Raw genomic sequence first — 23,484 nt, 5'->3', positions numbered from 1 at the left:
ACAGATCTAGTAACTTAAAGCTGGGCATCCATGAGGTGCTGTGGGCCATCAACAGCAGCAAAATTTTACTCGAACACAATCTGTAACCTCATAGCCCAGCATATCCCCCGCTCCACCATTACCATCAAGACACGGGATCAACCCTGGTTCAATGAAGAGTGCTGGAGGGCATGCCAGGATCAGCACCAAGCGCACCTAAAACTGAGGAGTCGACCTGGTGAAGCTACAACACAGATCTACTTGCATGCCAAACAGCATAAGCAGCAAGTGATAGAGCTGAGTGATTCCACAGCCAACGGATCAGACCTAAGCTCTGCAGTCCTGCCACATCCAATCATGAATGGTGGTGGACAATTAAACAGCTCACTAGAGGAGGCAGCTCCACAAATATCCCCATCCTCAATAATGGAGGAGCCTAGCACATTACATTAATGCAATTGATAAGGTGAAGCATTCACAACAGTCTTCAGCCAGAAGTGCCGGGTGGATGATCCATCTCAGCCTCCTCTGGAGAACCCCAGCGTTACAAATGCTAGTCTTCAGCCAATTCGTTCACTCCACATGATATCAAGAAACTGTTGAAGGCATTGGATGCCGCAAAGGCTATGGGCCCTGACAATATTCCGGCAATAGTGCTGAAGACTTGTGCTACAGAACTTGCTGCACTCCTAGCCAAGCTGTTCCAATACAGCTACAACACTGGCATCTACCTGGCAATGTGGAAAATTGCCCAGGTGTGTCCTGTACACAAAACGCAGGACAAATCCAACCCGGCCAATTACTGCTCCATCAGTCTGCACTTGATCATCAGTGAAGTGATGGAAGGGATCATCAACAGTGCTATCAAGCAGTATTTGCTTAGCAATAGCCTGCTCACTGACGCCCAGTTTGGGCTCCGCCAGGGTGTCTCAGCTGTGACCTCATTACAGCCTTGGTTCAAACATGCTGAACTCCAGAGGTGAGGTGAAAGTGGCTGCCCTTGACATCAAAGCAGCATTTGGCCAAGTGTTGCTTCAAGGAGACTTAGCAAAGCTGGAGTCAATGGGAACCAGGGGGAAAACTCTCCACTGGTTGGAGTCATATCTAGCACAAAGGAAGGTGGTTGTGTTTGTTGGAGGTCAATCATCTCAGTTACAAGACATCACTGCAGGAGTTCCTTGGCAGTGTCCTAGGCCCAAACATCTTTAGCTGTTTCATCAATGACCTTCCTTCCATCATAAGGTCAGAAGTGGAGATGTTCGCTGATGATTGCACAATGTTCAGCACTACTCACAACTCCTCAGGTGCTGAAGTAGTCCATATCCAAATGCAGCAAGACCTGGACAATATCCAGGATTGGGCAGACAAGTGGCAGGTAACATTCATGCCACACAAGTGCCAAGCAATGACCATCTCCAATAAGAGAGAATCTAACCATTGTCCTTTGATATTCAAGGGCATTACCATCACTGTCAACATTACCCCCACTGTCAACATCCTGGGGTTTACCATTGACCAAAAACTGAACTGGACTAGCCATATAAATACTGTGGCTACAAGAGCAGGTAAGAGGCTACGAGTCCTGCGACGAATAATTTACCACCTGACTCCCCAAAGCCTGTCCACCATCTACAAGGCACAAGTCAGGGAGTATGATGGAATAATCTCCACTTGCCTGGATGCGTGCAGCTCCAACAACACTCAAGAAGCTTGATACCATCCAGGACAAAGCAGCCTCCTTGATTTTCACCCCTTCCACAAACATTCACTCCCTCTACCACTGACGAAGAGTGTCAGCAGTGTGTACCATCTGCAAGATCCACTGCAGAAACTCACCAAAGGCTCCTTAGCACCTTCCAAACCACGACCGCTACCATCTAGAATGACAAGGGCAGCAGATACATGGGAACACCACCACCTGGAAGTTCCCCTCAGCCACTCCCCATCCTGACTTGGAAATATGTTGTCGTTCCTTCACTGTCACTGGGTCAAAATCCTGGAACTCCCTCCCTAACAGCAGTATGGGTGTACCTACACCACATGGCCTGCAGCAGTTCAAGAAGGCAGCTCACCGCCACCTTCTCAAGAGCAATTAGGGATGGGCAAAAAATGCTGGCCTAGCCAGCGATGACCATATCCCATGAATGGATATTTTTTAAAAAAGTACGCTTTCTGTCTAATTAGTCACTGCATCATATCTAAACTGTTGTTTCTTAACAAACCTAGTAAACTATCTTATAATTACATATGACTAGTCGACTGCCTATTTAGGTATCTGTGGGCCCGAATCCAAAAACCTTACACTTCCATTCATTCATAATTAACATAGCGTAACTACTTCTACCCCTTTACATATGAAACAAATGTAATTTTCCATAAGCAAGGCATTCTTCCCATGTTATGCAATTGAAGTATCTTAATATGTTGCAAGGGCAATAGTTTGCCAAAACTGGAACTCTATAGACTTTGTTCTTGTGGTTCTCTGACCAGTAACTTGTGTTGAAGCAATGCCTAATGGTCAATTGCCTTACAAATGAAACTGTTTAAACAAAAATCTTCAAAAACATTAAATTTTGAACAAAACAATTGCTTAAAAATAAGAATACAAGGAGCTGCTATACGAGGCTGGTCTTTAAACAAGCAACTGAATTGAAAATCTTCAAAGCTGGTGCATTTCTTTGTTACTATATTTAATGCTTTCATGATAAGTTTATTTTAAAATTTTCTTTGATTCATATGTTTTGCAAATCATTAGTGCTAGTTCACTTAATCCAGTTGTGCACAGAATGAAAGTGTACTTGCAGAAAGACCCTGTAAGAGGAGAAAAATCACTTTTTCATGGTTATAACACTTAAATAGTGAATTCAGGTCACCAATTCTGGGCTGCCATGCATGCTGATTTCCTTGGCACACCCCTCTGGCCCTGACCACTGGTAACCGTGCTACTAGCTGTCCAAGGCACATGATTTTAAATGGTCTTGAAGAAAGAAAAAAAAATTCGGAGACCAAGACACGAGCAGGGCCTGACGCAATCTGGAGGAGGGGGAACTTGCCACTCCAATTGCTGTTTGCTTGACCCCACTTGGGGTTGCAACTCTGTTTGCGAACTGCTGCTCTAAGTCATTCTGTATCTCTCTCTACCTCCTCATCTCCTTTAAGATGCTACTTGAAACCTGCCTCTTTGACCAGACTGTCCTAATATCTCCTCATGTGACTTTGTTAAATGTTGTCTATTATCAGTCCTGTGAAGTGCCTTGGCACATTTTACTACATTAAGGATGTTATATAAATACAAGTTATTGCTGATCTGGATTGTTGTTGCAAAATACTCAGAAAATTGCATTTTTACAGCTACCAATCTGCTCTAAATGTTATAAATTAAGAATGCCGTTAGACTTAAAATGAATATCTCTACAAGTGAAACTGATGAGAGAGCTCACAAATGGCCCCTTTTGTGTAGATATTTGTCAAACATTCTTGTCAACCACAAAATGCGACCTACTAGCAGCAAAAGGAAACATCAGTTTCTACTGGCCTGATCTTAGAAATTACACTGCCAGGATAATGCTGGTTGCATGCAGAAATCATTTAAAAGAGCAAGCAGCGCAAATTTATCATACTGCCTGTAACACTCTGAATGGATTCATTGTGTACTGCAATCCATGCACCTGTTTTCAGCTCTTATCCAAATTCTCCCCCCTTGAAGTTTAATGGAAGATTTCTAAAAATTCATTCAAGGGACATGGGCTTCGCTGGCTGGGCTAGCATTTATTGTCCAACCCTAGTCAACCTCCATAATAGATTTCCTGCCCTCCTGTCCCAAAACCATGTGCGCAATTTATGCTGAGGCACAAAGCAATATTAACAATCGGAGATTAAGGTGGACTAGGAAGACATTAGATTTATGTGTTGGCTGTAAATGTTATATTGGCATTGTCAATGGCCTTGAAGACCATGTTGACCCTGAATTTGTACATTGTAAGATTATTTTAATAATTGGAGATATATGTGGCAAGATCTCAAGGTCAAAATGACCAAATATGTAGAAAAAAAAATACATTAGTTGCAACTGCTAGGATAGTAGGGAAGCAATTTGGTGAATTTATGAGGGTTAAATTTCTCAGTACCCTGTTACCCTGCTGGACTAGAGGAGTGAACCCAAGGTGAACAACTTCTATCCAACTTGAGGATTGTTGGAATTTCCTGTTCTTTGTCATTTAAATGACAACAGGACAGCTCTGGTACAGACTTGCCTCCTGACAGGTAAAATGGAATAAGAGGGGCAGAATGCAAAATTAGCTGAAAAAATAGGACAGACAATATAAAATTTATCTGCCCACTCTACCAACTTGTCTATGTCCTCTTGAAGTTCCACACCATCCTCCTTGCAGTTCACAACACTCCCAAGCTTCGTATCATTCGCAATTGTCCTGCACGCCAAGATCTAGATCATATATTTATATATATCAGGAAAAGCAAGGTCCCAAAACTGACCCCTGGGGAGCTTCACTACAAACCTTTCTCCAGGAATGTACTGCCTGGAAGTGTGGTGGAAACAGGTTCAATCGAGGCATTCAAGAGGGCATTGGATGATTATTTGAATAGAAAAAAGGTGCAGGGGTATGGGGAAAAGGCAAGGTAATGGCACTTGGTCATAATGCTCATTGGAGAGCCGGTGCAGACACAATGGGCTGAATGGCCTCCTGTACTGTTAAGATTCTGTGTAAATAAATCTGTCTGGCTTGTAGCTGTGTTTTTTGGGGGCTCAGCCATCAGCTCCTTCTGATTGCCAGTATAGATTAGGTGACATATGGTCCCAAATGTTCTTCAAGCATCTAGGCTTAAGGATATAAAATGTGAGCAGGTGACTTAGCTTTTCATTTGCAGCCTGGTGCACATACCCCAGCAGACTCTTTAGTTGGCTGATTGCAATCCACAATAACATTTCCTCTAAACTGTGAAATGAAGCAACCTGAAAGTTCCTGGAGGCCTCTCACAAATTGGACACTTTAAGTTACTATGACGCTGCGCACTTGTATAAATCTCCTGTGCGCTCCCAAAAAAAAAATGTTATGTTGGTCCACAGCACCAATTTTCCGGCTGTTCTGTGTTGGGATGCCTGGCAGTTATATAGGACAGGAAATGAGGGGACTTCAATCAAAGATAGTTCAAGGAAACAGAAAAATAATTAGGCTTCTTTTGACAGGTAGGGTCATAGTATAAAAGTAAAGAATGTCCAAAATAGGCTAGATTTTGAGAATGTTAAGAGAATAGAAACTTTTATTTTCCTTGGTCTTATTTAATCATGTGTTGAATTTGAAACTTTGACTATGACCTTGGGAACTAGATAATGTGGCGCCTCACTCCCTTGCAACAGAAACTCTGTCAGGGACATCAAACCCTAAAACATGTAAAGACCTTAAAATGAAAATTATTTGATTTTTGTTGATCAACAGTATAAAATTCTGCCATTTAACTGGACACCAGTCCCCAAAGTGATCATGCAGTTCCAATCTGTAGTTGCAGACTTCTGACTTATTGGCCCTATCCAATTCCCCTTACCTAGATTATTGTTTCTTGTAGCTCCCCAACAAGAGTTGATAAACCAATTCATTGCAGTAGCAATTTTGCTACTTTGTTTTGTGTATAGTCCTAGTGCAAGAAAAATTAAAGAAACATTAAATAATAATTTATAGCAACTCAGAATTATGTACCCATTTTACTGTGATATTTACAATGTGTATTTCAAATTATTGTATAATTAATTTTCAGGCACAAAAATACTGAGACTGTAGTTATTTTTGGTTGCAAAGTAGCATATTTCTTTAAGGAAAATGTGGTAGAGACATGGTTTAGGACAGGTTGACTGCTTCAGTGCTCACAGCATATCTGGTACATTGTGATTCCTACCCACAACTTTCTGCGCATTAATGGATTGGAAATCACCGGCTGGGTGAGCAATTTGGAAGTATATGCTCCCTTATGTGTGTACCTTAAACCATTTAAACAGAAAATGCACCCATAAACTTTAGTTGTTGTGTAAACTTCATACTGTATGACAATTTAGTTGCAAATTTATTAATATCAGGGCATCTGATTGTAGTCCTGTGTGACTGTGACAAAAGTAAACTTTTCCTTTCTTACCTTTCTTGACCTGTCTGCAGCATTTGACATGGTTGGTCACACCATCCTCTTCCAATTCTTCTCCACTGTTGTCCAGCTGGATGGGACTATTCTCACCTGATTCCATTCTTTCCTATCCATTTGTTCTTTTTACGTACTGTTGCCTCCGGTGTTTCCCAAGGATCAATGCTTAGCACCTTACTATTTTGCATCCAAATGGTGCCTCCTGGCGACATCATCTGTTTGTACAGTATTAGCTTTCACACGTATGTTAATGGCACATAGCTCTACCTCCTCTCACAACCACCACCTCACTTGATTCCTCCACTATTGCTAAATTATCAGACTGCTTATCCAACACTCGGTACTGCATGAGCAGAAATCTTGTCCAGTTGAATATCAGGAAGACTGAAACCATTGATTTCAGCCCCCGGCCCAAAGTTTATTCCCTAGCTACCGTCTCCTATCTTTCTCCCTGGCAACTGCATGAGATTAAGCCAGCCTGTTTGCAACCTTGGTGTCACATTTGATCCCAAAATGAGTTTTCAACCTCATATATTTGTGCTTTCATTAAGACTGCTTATTTCCACCTCTATAACATTGCTGACTTTGTCCCTGTCTCAGCTCATCTAATGCTGAAGCCCTCATTCATGCATTTGTTACCTGTAGACTAGTCTATTCCAATGTGCTCTTGGCAGGTCTTCCATATCCAACCCTCCTTAAACTTGAACTTATCCAAAACTTTGCTGCCTGTGACTTAGCTCGCAGCAACTCTTATTCCCCCATCACCCCTGTGCTCACTGACCTACATTGATTCCTGGTCTTGACTTTAAAATTCTCATTGTTTTCAAATTCCACCATGGTCTTGCCCCTCCCTATCTCTGTAACCTGCTCCCGTCCCACAACTCTCCAAGATATCTATGCTGCATTGATTCTGGCTTCTTGTGTATCCCCAGTTATAATTGTTCCACCACTGGTGACCGTACCTTCATTGCCTAGGCCCCCAAACTCTGGAATTACCTCCCTCTTTCTCTGGCTCTCTACCTCGCTTTAGGACACTCCTTAAAACCTATCTCTTTGACCAAGCTTTTGGTCATCTCCTTGTGTAGTTCAGTATATTGCTCCTGTGAAGTGTCTTGAGATGTTTCTTTATGTTAAAGTGCCTATATAAAAGTTGTTGTTGCTTAATTTAACATTTGTTTAGGTAATTAGAAACAAATAACAATAAGTCCAATCTTTTCTCATTTCTTTTTGCAACCCTGTAAGAGGTTCAGGTGTCCCAAGGTATATCCAGCCTTCCAGAAAAGTTAATAAATTATTATTAATTCTGTGCCATGCTTTTAAACCTTATATTGTTAACTTCATGGTCTCAGATATTTCAGTTTTTGGCAATTAAGTTATTCGACAGATTCATCACCTTTGTTCCTTGTTATGAAATGTGTGATTTGGAACCTGCTTGGCTTTCTTCCTGACCTAAAACATTAACTCTGTTTCTCCCTCCACACATGTTGCTTGTCTTGTTGAGTATTAATACTTTGAAATTAAGTTCCAATAGGAGCAGAAATTTACATTTCATATTTATCTTATGTACAAAAAATTTGGGCTGCGGAGACCTCAAAGCAGAGGGGTTATTTTACATAAGAGTGTGCAATGGACATAACTGTTAATAACTGCAGCTCTGGCTAACTTCTGATAAATCTGATAATGGTTTCCTACAAAATCTTAAATTAGTGATAGAAAACCAACTTCAGCCAGCATTAGCTCTGGAACAAACTTGTATCTATAGCATAGAGTACAGCCAGCTTGGCCCAGGATTTCCTTGGGCATATATATAGGGCCCCTATAGCCACATTTATCTGTATTGATGCAACTTGTGTCTGAGTATAATCTTGGACCTAATATTAGTAAATACATAAAATGCGTAGTTTTGGCTTGAATGAAATTGCCCTTTAAGAATGGTGCTTTTCTACCGACAGGAGAGGTCACAGTGGCAATTTGATCTTAATGCTTATATTTGTTGAATATGCTGTTATCTCTATACCAATGCAATCGGGAAATGGGAAACTGGACATGAGCTTTAGAATTAAAATTGGCAGCTTTAATTCCAGCAATGCAAATTGTAAGCAAGGATATTACTGTAAAGCTAAGAATTATTTTAAGCGTTTCAGAAAACAGGAACATAGTCAAATGAAACACTGGGAAAAGAGGAGTGGCAGACCGAGAGCTGAAGAGGCAATCTCAGTGGCAGTTCTAAGTGTTATAGGAATATAGGAGCAGGAGTAGGGCATTTGGTCCTTCGAGCCTGCTCCACCATTCGATAAGATCATGGCTGATCTGGTTGTGGTCTCAACTCCACTTTCCTGTCTGCCCCCCAATAACCCTTGACTCCTCTATGAGAAGTGCGTATTAAGAAAAGATCATCTGACTATGAAGAGAACTTTTAAATGGCTGATCAAGAAGTAATTTTAAAATTCATCAACTATTTTGAGCCCTGCTATCTATTGCTATTGAAAGGTGCAGGGCCTACAGTCTGATTGTAATACTGACACTCAGCTTGCAGGTTATAGACTTATTTAGGCAGAAAGTTGTCTTGGGTGGTAGCATGTTCACTGCCTGTTATACTCCACACCTGATAATCAGTTTGACTGGAATTGATGGGGCACTTATCGGTCAGCTGCCCAAGATGATATACTGAAAGTATCTTGTATATGGATCTCCTTTTATGAGAGTATGTACGAGATTGCTTCTTACATCAGAATTCAAGCTGTAAGAGATTAGAACTTAAAATATTCCTGATGCATTATTTATAGCACTTATTTTTCTTTTGAATCTTTCTCCAGAAAAAACACAAAAAGGGCTCCGTTGACTTGCAAAAAATCAAGTGTGCAGAAATAGTGAAACACGACAGTGGCCCTATTGCTTGTCAGAACAAGTATCCTTTTCAGGTATGTCAAATTGTCAACATTCCATTTTTTTTTCCTCCTGACTTGAGTTTTTTTTCTCTTGGGATGTGGGTGTTGCTGGCAAGATTGTATTTATTGTCCAGTCTTAGTTGCTATTGAGGTGAGCCACCATCTTGAACTGTTGTACTCTGTATGCTGAATGACGAGGATGAAAGCTGTCAGAAAAATAGCCAGAATACTGACCTGGAGTAGGAGGGGAAGGATAATGTGCTAATTTGGGTGATTCATAATTTGGGGAAATGGGTAGTATCCTTTGTAAGCAGGATCTAGATCCCTCATGGTATGTTGCGTATTTGGTGCCAGGGTTAGGGACATCTCCAACTGGCTTGAAAGTATGTTGGCGAGGATGGGGGTGGATCCAGTTGTTGGGTACATGTTGGAATCAACAACATGGAGCTAAATTAAAAATCAAGATTTCAAGATTATTATGCAAAGTGATTTGAGTATCACTGGCAAGGTCAGCATTTGTTATCTATCCCTAATTGCCCTCGAGCAGGTGGTGGTGAGCCCCCTTCTTGAAACACTACAGTCCATGTAGTGTAGGTACACCCATAGTGCTGTTAGGGAGGGAGTTCCAGGATTTTGGCCCAGCGACACTAAAGGAATGGCAATATATTTCCAAGTCAGGATGGTGTGTGGCTTGGAGGGGAGCTTGTGAGTGGTAGCGTTCCCATGTGTCTCTTCCCTTGCCCTTCTAGGTGATAGAGGTTGTGGATTTGGAAGATGCTGTCAAAAGAGGCTTGACGAGGTGCTGAAATGCAGCTTGTATATGGTACACACTGCTCCACAGTGCATCAGTGAGGGCGGGAGTGAATGTTGAAGGTGGCGGATGGGGTGCAAATGAAGCGGGCTGCTTTGCCTTGGATGGTGTTGAGCTTCTTGAGTGTTGTTGGAGCTGCACTCATCCAGGCAAGTGGAGGGTATTCCATCACACTCCTGACCTGTGCCTTGTAGATGGTGAACAGGCTTTAGGGAGTCAGGAGGTAAGTTACTTGCCACAGAATTCCCAGCCTCTGCATTTTGGTGGAGGGAAAGTAGATTAGCAAGGTGTAGCTGAAGGAGTGGCATGGGACACTAACATGGCATGGGACACTGACACCAGCATTGAAACAGGAACGAGCTGTTCCTCCACCTGAACTGGACTGGGACCCAGATCCTGCAGAAAGAATAAGGACTTCAGACTAGCAAATGGAGGGAAGGTGGAGATAGAGAAGATAGAATAAATAATTCTAAAACAAATGAACGTAGGAGAGTAGAGTAATAGTTGGAAGTACTGTGTTAGCCACTATAGGTAAAGGAAAATATAAAAGATATGAAGTAATTGAATCAGGAAATAAAAATAAGAAATGTGAAAGAAAAACAATGTTAGAGCAAAAGGACAGATTAGTGTGTCTGATAAATGTTTTTTACGCAAGTGCATGGATTCTCAGGGACAAAATGAATGAAACGCAGTCACAAATTCAACTCTGAATGTATGACTTGGTAGCTATTACCCTGACATAGGGCCAGATTTTATCTCTCTGAATGGGTTTTGAGTGGGTTCAATTCTCGCCAATGGCTGCAAGGTGGTCAAGACTGGGACCTAAATATATCAGGTTATAAGATCTACAAGAAGGATAGGGAATTTGGTGGAGGGGTAAGAGAGGATACACTGAGAGGTAACCAGGCAGTGGAGACTTTGTGGGTAGAGTTAAGAAATAAAAATAATTTAACGTTGCAGTGGGAGCTATGTGTAGGACCCTCTGATAGCAGCTTTGAAATGGTAGAATGTATTAATCCAGAGATTTGATAAGCGTGTAATAAATGCCGAGTGGTTTTAATGGGGATTTTAACTGCCATACAGATTAGGATAAGGAGACAAACTTGTTTCAGAAACGTATTGGATTTCTTCTGTGTTTAGGATAGCTTTCAGCAACAAAATGTCTGTAAACCAACATGCGTTGTTGGATTTAATAATAAGCCATGAACCAGATTTAGTTATCAGATTATCAGTGCCTGAACATGAATCTAATAGAAATCAACACGTGATTGAGTTTAGTGTTGTGCTGGAAAGGAGAAACACTAAACAGTTCTTAAAGAAGGGGACCATGAAGGGAAGTCCTGACGTCAGGAGTTTAGTGGGAATAGGGTCAAGGGAGAAGGAGCTGGGTCTCATCGATAAGATAATAAGATAATCTGTTAGAATTCTTTGAGGAGGTAACGAGCAGGTTAGACAAAGGAGAGCCTATGGATGTTATCTACTTGGACTTCCAGAAGGCCTTTGACAAGGTGCTGCACAGGAGGCTGCTCAGTAAAATAAGAGCCCATGGTGTTAGAGGCAAGGTACTAGCATGGATAAAAGATTGGCTGTCTGTCAGGCGGCAGAGAGTGGGGATAAGGGGGTCCTTCTCAGGATGGCGGCCGGTGACTAGTGGAGTTCCGCAGGGGTCAGTGTTGGGACCACAACTTTTCACTTTATACATTAATGATCTAGATGAAGGAACTGAGGGCATTCTGGCTAAGTTTGCAGATGATACAAAGATAGGTGGAGGGACAGGTAGTATTGAGGAGGCAGGGAGGCTGCAGAAGGATTTAGACAGGTTAGGAGAATGGGCAAAGAAGTGGCAGATGGAATACAACATGGGGAAGTGTGAGGTCATGCACGTTGGTAGGAAGAATAGAGGAATGGGGAGAGAATTCAGAAATCTGGAGTGCAAAGGGACTTGGGAGTCCTAGTCCAGGATTCTCTTAAGGTTAACTTGCAGGTTGAGTCGGTAGTTAGGAAGGCAAATGCAATGTTGGCATTTATTTCGAGAGGACTAGAATATAAAAGCAGGAATATGCTGCTGAGGCTCTGGTCAGACCACATTTAGAATATTGTGAGCAAGTTTGGGCCCCAGGAAGGATGTGCTGGCCATGGAGAGGGTCCAGAGGAGGTTCACGAGAAGGATCCCAGGAATGAAAGGCTTAACATATGAGGAATGTTTGAGGACTCTGGGTCTATACTCAATGGAGTTTAGAAGGGTGAGGGGGGATCTGATTGAAACTTACAGAATACTGAAAGGCCTGGATAGAGTGGACGTGGGGAAGATGTTTCCATTAGTAGGAAAGACTAGGACCTGAGGGCACAGCCTCAGAGTAAAGGGAAGACCTTTTAGAACAAAGATGAGAAGAAACTTCTTTAGCCAGAGAGTGGTGAATCTATGGAATTCATTGCCACAGAAGGCTGTGGAGGCCAGGTCATTGAATGTATTTAAGACTGAGATAGATAGGTTCTTGATTGGTAAGGGGATCAAAGGTTACGGGGAGAAGTCGGTAGAATGGGATTGAGAAACATATCAGCCATGATTGAATGGCAGAGCAGATTCGATGGGCCGAATGGCCTAATTTCTGCTCCTATGTCTTATGGTCTTATGAACTTGGAAGAGGGCATGAGGAGAGAAACTGGAGAACAATGCGAGTTTAGGGCAGGTGGAACCTTAGAGGAAGTTTGATAGAGTGGGTTAGGAGAAGAGAGGGCAAGGGCAGCTGTTGGATCATATCAATCTAGTGACAAAGGAGTTCAATTATCTTCTCATACTTGTTGGAGGTGAGGGAGAAGGAGACAAATGTTCTATCTATGGTCTTCCAAAGTTCTCAATATTCAGTCACAGTTCTTTTAGATTAGGAAATTGTACATGTTACTTTACTATTTAAGAGGGTGAGGGGGGAACCAAGGAATAACAGACCAGTTAATCTAAAATCTGTTGTCGAGAAATTGCTAGTCTATAATTAGGGTTGGAATGACTGAACATGTTGAAAATTTTCAACTGATCAGAGAACCAGCATGAGTTTGTAAAAGGTAGGCCATGCTGACAAACTTGATTTTGTTTTTGAAAAGATGATAAAACGGTGGACAGTGGAATCTCTATGGATGGTATTTTCATTTGGACTTCCAGAAGGCATTTGATAAATTGCCTCATAAGAGACAGTTAACTAATGTAGAATTGAGGCACGTTATTGACCTGATTAGGAAGAGGCAGAGTAGGGATAATGGGCAGGTACACGATATGACTGGTGGCGTCCTGCAGGGATTTATGTTGTGGCGTTAACTATTCACTCATTTTATTAATGACTTAGATGACAGGATAGAGAACCATATATCCAAGTTGACCAATGATACAAAGATGGGAACATTGTAAGCAGCATAAATGGAAACATTAAATTACAAAGAGAAATGAATAGATTAAGTGAATACGCAAAACTTTGATAAATGAATTTCAGTATAGGCAAGGGTGAGGTCATCCACTTTGCAAATTTGCTAAACAACTTAGACTCTAGTGTAGGGAACAGCATTATAAAGTTTACAGATGATCCAAAACTTGTCAAAGATCATGATGAGGATAGTTGTAGGTTTCAGGATAATATAGACGGGATGGTTAAATGAACATGGCAGATGGAGTTCAACACCGAGAAATGTGAAGTGATGCATTTTGGGAGGACTAATGTGCGAAGTCAGTATACTATAGTTGACACAATTTTGAGAAGTGTAGATGAGCAGAGACATCTTGGTATCCATGTACTCAAATCCTTAAAGGTGGCACCAGGCAAGTTGATCAGGTGGTTTCAAAAAACACATGGGTTACGTGGTTTGTGAATAGAGGCAAATAATATAAAAGCAAAGAGATCGTGCTCGTACTTGATAAATCACTTGGTAGATGTCAGCTGAAGTTTTCTGGACAACTTTGGACCACGTGTTAAAATTTAAATTCAACACAGATTTGTTATTTCAAATAAGCAGGGTTGTTGTCAATCAGGATCATCTGCACTCAATACAGTGGGTATGTTGAATTTAGTCAGAGTTTTAAGATTGTTATAACACACTATTTACACGGCAAAAAGAGACAACCGTGACAAGTAGCGATTATCAGCCAGGACGGCTGGCGTGCTTTTATCTCTCTCCTCTTCTGGTGCCTTGCTTTTTCTTGAAGTCTTCTGATCAACCTAAGAGTGTTAGATTGAAGTTAACATGGATCCACTCTTGAAAACCCTCTTTCTCACCACCTACTACAATGGCTTCCTCCAAAAACTCACCCCTTAAATCCTTTTTCAAGTTTGGACCTTGGTGTTGCATTCACAGGGCTAATTGCCCTGTAAAAGTCCTTTAATATAATGTGTCCAATCGTGCATTGAGTTCTTTGTTTAAACCATGGAATAACACATTTGTGTGTACCTAACTCACCTGAATGACTCTTGCATTGGCCCAAGTGCTCCACCACTGCTTTCTACTCCTGAACTTTACCTGTGCCTCCTATGCACAACAGAAGGGTCCGACAGTGTTGTTTGAAGATCATGTGATAACAGCCAGCCTGCTCCTCTTAAAGGCAGGCTGTATCTTAAAGGAAAGTTAAACAAAAATATTGTTGCATTATAAAAAGTGAACAAAAGGGCAGACAACGAACCATAACCACAGGTGCAGGAGGAGGGTCTGCAGAGGGGCAGGAGACCCTAAAGGATCACTCTTTTGCAGTGGGAGCAGATGGACAAGAAGGTACATTCCTGGAGTTTGGACTGGAGGACCTGGCAGGAGTGCTACAAGAGGTCTAATAATTTCTCAAGGGTGCTCAATAATCATTAAATGCATCTTCACATGCCACCTCTTACTCACCATACCACTAGTCTCTTGTGCTGCTGCATGCACCACACCCCAATCACTTCCTCAAGCGCACACTGGCACTCATGCCTCTTATATTTAAGGTTGAGATGGACAGATTTTTGGTCTTTTGGGGAACGAAGGGATAAGGGGAGCAGACAATAAAGTGAAATTGAAGCCCAAGATCAGCCATGATCATATTGAATGACTGAGAGGCTCAGTCAGCTACATGGTTTACCCCTGCTCCTATATCTTATGTTCTTATGCCTAAAATCAAGATACTTTACCTCACTCTCTCACACCTATCAATACTGCCGGTCTCTCGCCCACCTCTTGTTGCTTTCACATACCTCCAGCTGCTCAGCACATTATACAAGCACAAAGCTACACAACCACTGACAGTCTTCCCTCTCTTCCAGGACAAGGTAGCACACAATAGAAGGGAACAGAGCACATGTGACAGGGCAAGGCCACCTGTATATCCTGAGCCCTATAGAGGAGAATAGTACTCTGCATCATGGGGCCAGCTACAACGGGGCCTGTGGCATCTGATGTTATAGAGGATGGCAACATTTTCCTGCCTTGTGCCCCTTCAAAATTTGCAGCTCACCCTCATCCGCGTACCTGGTATGATAGGCAAGCTGCTGACCATGGACCTCTTACATCCCATTCTACGGCCCTTTACTCACACCAACCTTCCATTTCTGTGTTCCTGCTTTCAGACACCTAGTAACTGTTTCTTGCCCAGCCACTAGAGCCCCAAAGAGAGAGAGAGAGCGAGACAGAGTGCAATAGCACAGCACTACTGAAGATGCCTTATCACTTGATCTGACACACTCAGCCAGCAGCTCAGATACTGGCACTGCAAGCACTTTGGGAGGCAAGTATAGAGCTGGAATCAGCACGTCACCGGGCAAAGGTGGCCTGCAGCCAGGCCAAGTGTAAAGTTGGTTTGTTTGCCAGCTCATTGGAAGCTGACATGGCAGACAATTACTGCTTCAGAGGACACAAATGATGAGGACCCTGAAGGGGGCAGCATATAGGAGGTCGCCAAATGGATATGTATGCCAAGAAGCTGGTGCATTGCCTGGCCTGTCGGACAACTTCCTGCTAGTGTCAAGGATCATGGAGGAGTCTGGCTCCAGCTTAACAGAGGGGATGGTGCAAAGTTTGCTCTCACTACAACCTCTTCTCTATCTCCCTGCCATGCTGCAGACCCATAGGGACTGCTGCTGCCACTCCCCTGTTGGGACTTGGTCACCAGTTTGTTGGGACTTATGGATCGGGTTGCACACTTGTTTTGGGATGGCTGAGTTGACCAGTAGACAGTTCTTAGGTGGAACACATTCTGTTTATTTACAAAGGTACTCAGCAGTTACACTTGTGTGCTTTCAACTTAAACCCAGTCTCCATACTTCTCCTCACTAACTCAAACTACTGACTACAGAGGTAGCCCGCACTACTCCTTTTTTGGTTACGTAGGATCATGTGATCGTTCTTTATAACATCCTTCTTAAAGGTATACTACACATTACATAAAACCATAATTACCACATCCCTCCCCCTTAACTCGGAAAACATTTCATATTTATGAGTACAATTTTCTCGAAATAGCAAATTATTTACCCAGATAAGTAATTTACAAATTCAGTCTCTCTGGCGGTTTCCTTATGTGTGTAGAACATCTCAGCTCTACAACTTCAGATACCTTGTCAAGAACCTCCTTTTCTGGAGTTGTCTGAACATCAGGTTCTTCAGGCATCTGCAAATCTGTTTCTTCAACTCTTGCAGGAACAACAGACACATCTATACTAGGTTGAGTTCTTTCAACAGGAAACGTTGACTCGGTCGCGAACAGTGGTGGAATCATTTCTTGGGGATGTGTTTCTTTCTTCCTTAAATGATCCACATTTCCCCGTATGACTCCACCTTCCACCTTCGCGTGGTAAGATAGAGGTCCTTTCACTGCACTTATTTCACCCGGTAACCAATTTGGTCCTTGTCCAAAGTTCTACACATATACCGTCTCTCCTATGGTAAACCTCCTATCACGATTATGCCAGTCGTGTCTAGTTTTCTGACTTCCATGTCTCCTTTCCACCTACCCGCCCCCCCCACTAAATTCAGCATTATTAAGCTCAATCTCATTCTGAGATGCCGTTTCATCAATAAATCTGCAGGTGTGATACCTGTTGTTGTGTGAGGGGTGGTCCTGTAATGGAAAAGAGTGTGCTAGCTTGGTTGCTATGGAATCTGCAGTTAATTTCTTCATGCCAGCCTTGAATGTTTGAACTGACTTTTCAGCCAGTCGACTTGAGGAATGGTGGTAAGGTGAAGTTTTTAACATGACTGATACCGTTGAGGCTGATAAACCACTGAAACTCAGCACTCATATGTGCCATGCTATCAGATACTACCACTTCTGGTCGTCTGTGAATGGCAAAACATTGACGTAGCTTCTCAATTGTAGCAGAAGGCATTGGTGACTTTACCTCATATATGTCCATCCATTTTGACCGAACATCCACAGTGAGCTGAAACATTGACTATGTGGATCCTTTTATGGGAACAATATGTAATTGTACCCATGGCCTTCCTGGCCACCCCCAAGCATGTATTGGAGCTGTTGAAGCAACTTTTGCAATTGCTGACACTGCACACAATTCTTCACTGAGCTGTCTATTTCTTCATCCATCCCAGGCCACCATAGATAGCTGCCTGCTATGGTCTTCATTCGGGAAATTCCTCGATGTGCACTATGCAGTTCAATCAACAATGGCTTTCTTCCTTTTGGAGGAACAAACACTCATGCTCCCCACAATAAGATACCACCCTGGCTATTTCATGTCTTCTGTTGAAGTACGGTTTCATTTCATCAGATACATGCTCTTGTGACCAGCCATGAAGCACTTGTTCTTGTACTTTGGATAAGACTGGGTCTCGACTTGTCCAGGCTCTGATCTGTCTAGCACATACTGGAGATAAGTCTAAGAAATTCAACAACAAAACTGGTTCTTGTGGAACTGGGACATCTTGAATCTTTTTCTTGTAAGGGCAAATGACTTGGTGCATCTGTGTTTGCAATTTGCTTTCCAGGTCTATGGACAAAAACATATTAGTATGCTGCCAGCATCAATGCCCATCGTTGTATTCTTGCTGAGGTTATGGGTGGTATAGCCTTGCCCTCACTGAACAATCCTGGCAATGGCTTGTGGTCTGAAACGATTGTAAAATGACGGCTGTGTACGTACTGGTGAGATTTCTTGACACCAAAGATGATTGACAGGCCTTGTTCTATCTGAGTATCCCTTTTCTGCTGTAGTGAGTGTTCTTGAGACATATCCTATGAGCCGTTCCATGCCATCGTTCATTCGATGGGAGAGCACTGCTCCCACTCCGTAGGGAGATGCATCACACGCCAACACCAGTTCTTTCCTCTGGTCATAATGTATAATAGGTTGGAAGAGGGCAACAATTTTTTTACCTTTTGAGAGCTTCTTTCTGTGGTGTCTCCCAAGACCAATGCTGGTTCTTCTTGAGTAGATAATTCAGGGGTGCCGTTTCTGTAGACAAATTGGGTAAGAAACGCCCATAATGATTGATTATTCCTAAGAAAGATTTGAGTTCTGAGGTGTTCTTTGGCGCAGGTGCCTCTCTTATGGCTCTCACTTTTTCCTCAACCGGGTGGACGCCCTGTGAATCTACCCAGTGACCCAAATAGATTACCTCCCTTGCTTGGAATGTGCACCTTGCTTTTTTTAAAAACGCACTCCAGCCTGCAAGAAACGTTTTAAGACTTATTCTAAGTTCGCCAAATGCTCATTTTCAGTGAGTCCTGTCACCAGAACATCATCTAAATAAACAACAACATGGGGCAATCCCTGCAGTAAATTTTCCATTGTTCTCTGGAACATGGTGCAAGCTGAGGAGACTCTGAAAGACAAACGGGTGTTTTTGGCACAACCCTTTGTGTGTATTAATTGTGACAAATTCCTGGGAGGCCTTCTCTAACTTTAATTATTGATAAGCATGACTCATATCAAGCTTCGTGTAGGTGGTTCCACCTGTCAGCTTAGCATGTAGGTCTTCAATTTTTGGTATGAGGTGTCTATCCAACTTAGTCACTTTATTAACTGTCAATTTGTAGTCTCCACAAATTCGAACGCTTTGGTCGGGTTTAAGTACGGGGACTATTTGTGCTGCCTATTCTGAGAACTGCACAGGTTGTATAACATCCAGTTTCTCTGATCTGTCCAGTTCGGTGTCGACCTTCTCCCAAAATGCATAAGGTACTGGTCTTGCCTTCATGAATTGGAGGGGGTTGCCTCTGGATCCACATGAATTTTTGCTTGCAGCCCCTGGATCTTCCCAAGTTCATCCTTGAAGACTGAGGTATATTTTTGTAGTAGCTCTGGTAACCTACTTGCTTTCAGCTGGAAAATTTCAGCCCATTCTAACTTAGTCTCTGTTAGTCAGTTTCATCCAAGGAGGCTTGGCCCCTTGCCTGCTACCACCATCAAGGGTGGTTTTACTGATTGGCTTCCGTAGTGGACATTAACTCTGCTTATGCCTTTTACTTGCATGTCTTCACCCGTGTAAGTTTTTAATTTGGCATCAGTTTCTTCCAACTTTAATTTATGTTCACCATAATTCAGATATTTGAAGGTGTATTCACTAATTACTGTGGTGGAAGTTCCTGTGTCCACATCCATTCTAATAGATCTGCCATTTACCTTCACTGTTACATATATTGGTTCTGTCTTTCTAACCTTCAAATCAAATAATGAATAAATATTTGAATTTGTTGCTTCAGGCTCTTTTACATTATAGATCTCTCAGGATTTTTTCTGTTTGAAAGCCTGTCTGATTCTTTCCTTGCACTGCCTCATTAGGTGACCATGTCGATGACAAAAGCATTTGATTTTTAAAAATTGCTAATCACTATAAGGTTGTCTGTTCCCACCTCTGTTGCAACTATTCTTTGTTTTTGCTGCTAAGTCATTTCTCTTTATTTGCTAGTGGGGGGCTACTTCCCGTTTCTCGGCAGAGCCTTGCATTTTTGAGCCCTTTTTGGCTGGGGCTTCCCGTCCAACGTGGAGGACGATGCCGTTTTGTGCTCCTTGTATGGCTTTCAAACCCCATACTGCACTTTCCATGGCTAGCACTACCTCTACCTCCTTCTTAAAATCCAAATTTGTTTCAGACAGTAATCTCTTCTGAATCATGTCCTCATTCACACCGCACACTAAACGATCGCTGAGCATGTCTTTTAAAGATCTACCAAACTCGCAATATTCCGTTAACTGTTTCAAACTTGCTACATAATAAACAACTGTCTCCCCCAGGGCTCTATTTCTTTAGTTAAATTTGAACTGTTGCATCGTTATCCAGGGCTTTGGCTGGTAACGACCTTTACGAGGTCCACCAATTCATCAAACCTTTTCGAATCTGGGGCACTGGGTGCCGCCAAACTTTGAATCAACCCGTCGGCTTTACAACTACATATAGAAAAGAGGATCGCTTGCCTCTTCCCTTCCCCACAATGTTGTTCACTTAGAAAACAAACACGAGGCATTCAGCATAATGAGTCCAATCGTCCGTGGCTGGATCGAAAGGATCAATTCTTCCAAATTGCAGCATTTTGTGAGGGGATTGCTCCGTCGATTAGGATGGAAATTCTAACTTACAATTACCGTGCGAGGTACAGCCCGAATTCGTTTATCTTGATTCTTTTCATCAACTTGTTTTAATCTCGAAGTCAGTTTATTGTATTTTTGCTTTTTCCTCGCTTTTTTCTTGCTTTTTCCTCGTCACCGGTTTATTGGATCCTGGCCACCAGTTTTTTGGGACTTACGGATCAGGGTTGCACGCTTGTTTTGGGATGGCCAAGTTGGTACAATAGATGGAGTTGAGCAGCAGACAGTTCTTAGTTGGAACGCATTCTATTTATTTACAAAGGTACTCAGCAGATACACTTGTGTGCTTTCAACTCAAACCCTGTCTCCATACTTCTCCATGCTGACTTGAACTACTGACTACAGAGGTAGCCTGCGCTACCCCTCTATTGGTTACATAAGATCAGGTGATGTTCCTGTATAATAGCCCTTTTAAAGGCATGCTGCACATTACTTAAAACCATTATTGCCACACACCCCCATCCCTCAACCCACTACAGCCTTTGTGTAGACAGGTCACCTACTATGAAGATTCAAAAGTACTCTTGAGCAAATCCAGGAGCTCACCAAAACACCTTGAAAAGAACTCCAGAATACCAGAATACTTCAAAATGCTTTGCAATTAAAATTTTCCAAGAGTTCAACTTAACCTGTCTGACCCTTTAAATAATGTTACGCTACTGCAGGGGACATCTTGCAGCTTCACCTTTGTTTTTTTCTTGGCTAAGTATGCAGATGCTTGTCGTTGCCCAAATTTGGATCCTGGTGTCACATCAGCCTGTTGACATTCTCAATTTGCATTGGAGGAACGTGATTATATCCAATTTTTTTTTGCAAAAGGGGAATTGGTTTGATAGGTGGTGAATATGTAAATGTCTAATTGATTTGAAAAGGGTTGCTTTTTAGTTGGCGTGAAATTCGAGCTTTAAAACTCAAACCCTTGCTTTTTTTCAGTAGGGTAATCTTCAACCGAAAGAGTGCTACTTTAAAGTGCTACCAAATCTTGAGTATCAAAGGGAGCATTGTTGGCCGCGTGCATCTGCTATGTCCACCATGAATAAGTCAATTACTGCAACTTATTTCATGTTGAGCTGTTTATCTTTAAGAGCTTCAATTTTACAGGATTTTGCCCACAGTGCTATAGTTTGTTTGAGCAAGCTTTTTGTGTGTCAATAAGTATGGAAGGGGTCTGCTGTTGTAATTTGTTGCAGTTCTACTCCTTGAGCTCCCAATGTGAGTTTGAGTCAGCCCTTCCTGATAGCCTAGTGCAATGTTATCTTTAAAATAGTTTGTTCTACAGATACTTTCTAAGTGATTTATCTGTTTTAAAGTTATACATTGAAATAGATCTAGAAGCTTATGGAATTCCCCATCTGTCCCAGGTGTTGCCTTTTGAGCCACCTTGTGCGTTGTTTTATGGCAAAACAAGATATTTCTCTCTTGATTAATGTGCAATCCCTCAAATCTGCCATTAATTCTAAGATTAACTCTGATGTATCACAGGTTCCAAAAGCATGGCTGAAGGAAAAGCATTTTACTTGTCACGTGCTGGTCTACACACTCAGTCCTGAGTTTAACGTCTGCATATTATGCAACAATATGAAGGAAATGCTTAAAATTCAAAGTCATGGAAATATAGCTTTCACAATCTGAGTGAGTTGCCATATGACTAATACAGATAGGGAAGGAGAACTAAAACATGACTGACTGACTCAGCAGGAGCAGTTTCTACAGGTACAATAACATAAAATCATGCAATTGCTGTTTTGGAAAAGCTTCAAATGAACAGGTGCCTTTTGTCCAATTTGCATAGTTTACCTTAATCATGCTGAAACAAAATAGAGAAAAAAGACTTGCATTTATTTAGTGCCTTTCACAACCACCAGACGTCTCAAAGCACTTTACAGCCAATTAAGTGCTTCATGTGCAGTCAGTATAATGTGGGAAACTTGGCAGCTGAGTTGCGCATGTAAAGTTCTCTCAAATAATAATGTGATAATGGCCAGATAATCTGCTTCTGTGATTTTGATTGAGTGATAAATATTGGCCATGACATGGGGGATATCTCCCCTGCTCTTCTTTAGAATAGTGCTATGGGATCTTTGTATCCACCCAAGCAGGCAGCTGGGACCTCGTTTGATGTCTCAACCGAATGATGGCACCTTCCTATGGTGTAGCATTCCCTTAGTACTACACTTAGTACTGCACTGGAGTGTCACTCTTGATTTTTGTGCTCAAGCCCTGGAGAGCAACTGTTCAGTGATAGGGGTTAACTTGCAGAAAAGCAGAAGTTCACACCAGGCTAACCTCCATCTGTGTTACTGTACTAATTTGGTGCTGACACATGAAGTCTCAGTTTCTTTGTACATGACAGATGTAATAAAATGATGAGTGATCATGTTTTGTTTTTGACATCTACAAAATACGTATAACTTGAAAATGGAGCTTGCTTGACAAGTATTTTTAAAAGTATTTCTATAATTCAAGCCAAGAGTGTCTGAATGATTTGGGAAATATGAGCTGATTAGAGATGCTATGATCCCAGCTTTTGTTACTACTGGACAAGTCAAATCCCAGAGTGAAACCTGGCTTGATAGATCCTAACTTTTTTTTGAAAACCGTGGAGGAAAGTTGCTGAACAAATTCACAGGAGTCTGCTGATGAACTTTTAACGTACAGAATAAAACATTTATTAAACAAGAAAAATGAACAGTATTACACCAGACAGAAAGGGTGGACAGATGTCACAACCACCACTAGAAAATGATTCAAATATTCACTTTTCCTTCCAGCTATACCTTTACAGACATACAGAAATTCGGAAAGATAAAGCAATTCACCATATCTATCTTATACTCTAATATTCAGAGTATGTGGTACATGTAAATTAACTGGCACACTGGCCAGACACACCACACTCTATAGTAAATGACAGATGTGACCAAAGCAAATCTATGGATTTCTCAATAGCCATCCAAACACATGTCACACTGTGAGCCAACTGGTCTCACTGAAACTCTGTCTTTCCCGCGAGGGTTTCCAATCTCCTCATTTGAAGATCATGCCTTGGAATTCTCTGCAAATGTCACTCCCACTCTGACGTCTTCAACAAGGATCAACCTCCAGGATTTCA

General features: G+C 41.9%; 1 protein-coding gene across 4 annotated transcripts in view; it reads left to right on the top strand.

The window, feature by feature from the left end:
- tec (tec protein tyrosine kinase) overlaps window positions 1-23,484 on the top strand; it is a 182,611-nt gene that overhangs the window by 44,490 nt on the left and 114,637 nt on the right. For all 4 annotated transcript variants that reach the window (XM_078547497.1, XM_078547488.1, XM_078547506.1 and 1 more), the window contains one exon: window positions 8,943-9,047. In XM_078547497.1, coding sequence (XP_078403623.1) covers window positions 8,943-9,047 — 105 coding nt within the window. The remainder of the gene's footprint in view (window positions 1-8,942; window positions 9,048-23,484) is intronic.

The sequence above is a fragment of the Cetorhinus maximus genome, chromosome 1 (assembly GCF_964194155.1).
Source record: "Cetorhinus maximus chromosome 1, sCetMax3.hap1.1, whole genome shotgun sequence".
In the NCBI taxonomy this organism is placed as follows: Eukaryota; Metazoa; Chordata; class Chondrichthyes; order Lamniformes; family Cetorhinidae; genus Cetorhinus; species Cetorhinus maximus.
This window is presented reverse-complemented; position numbering and strand designations above follow the sequence as displayed.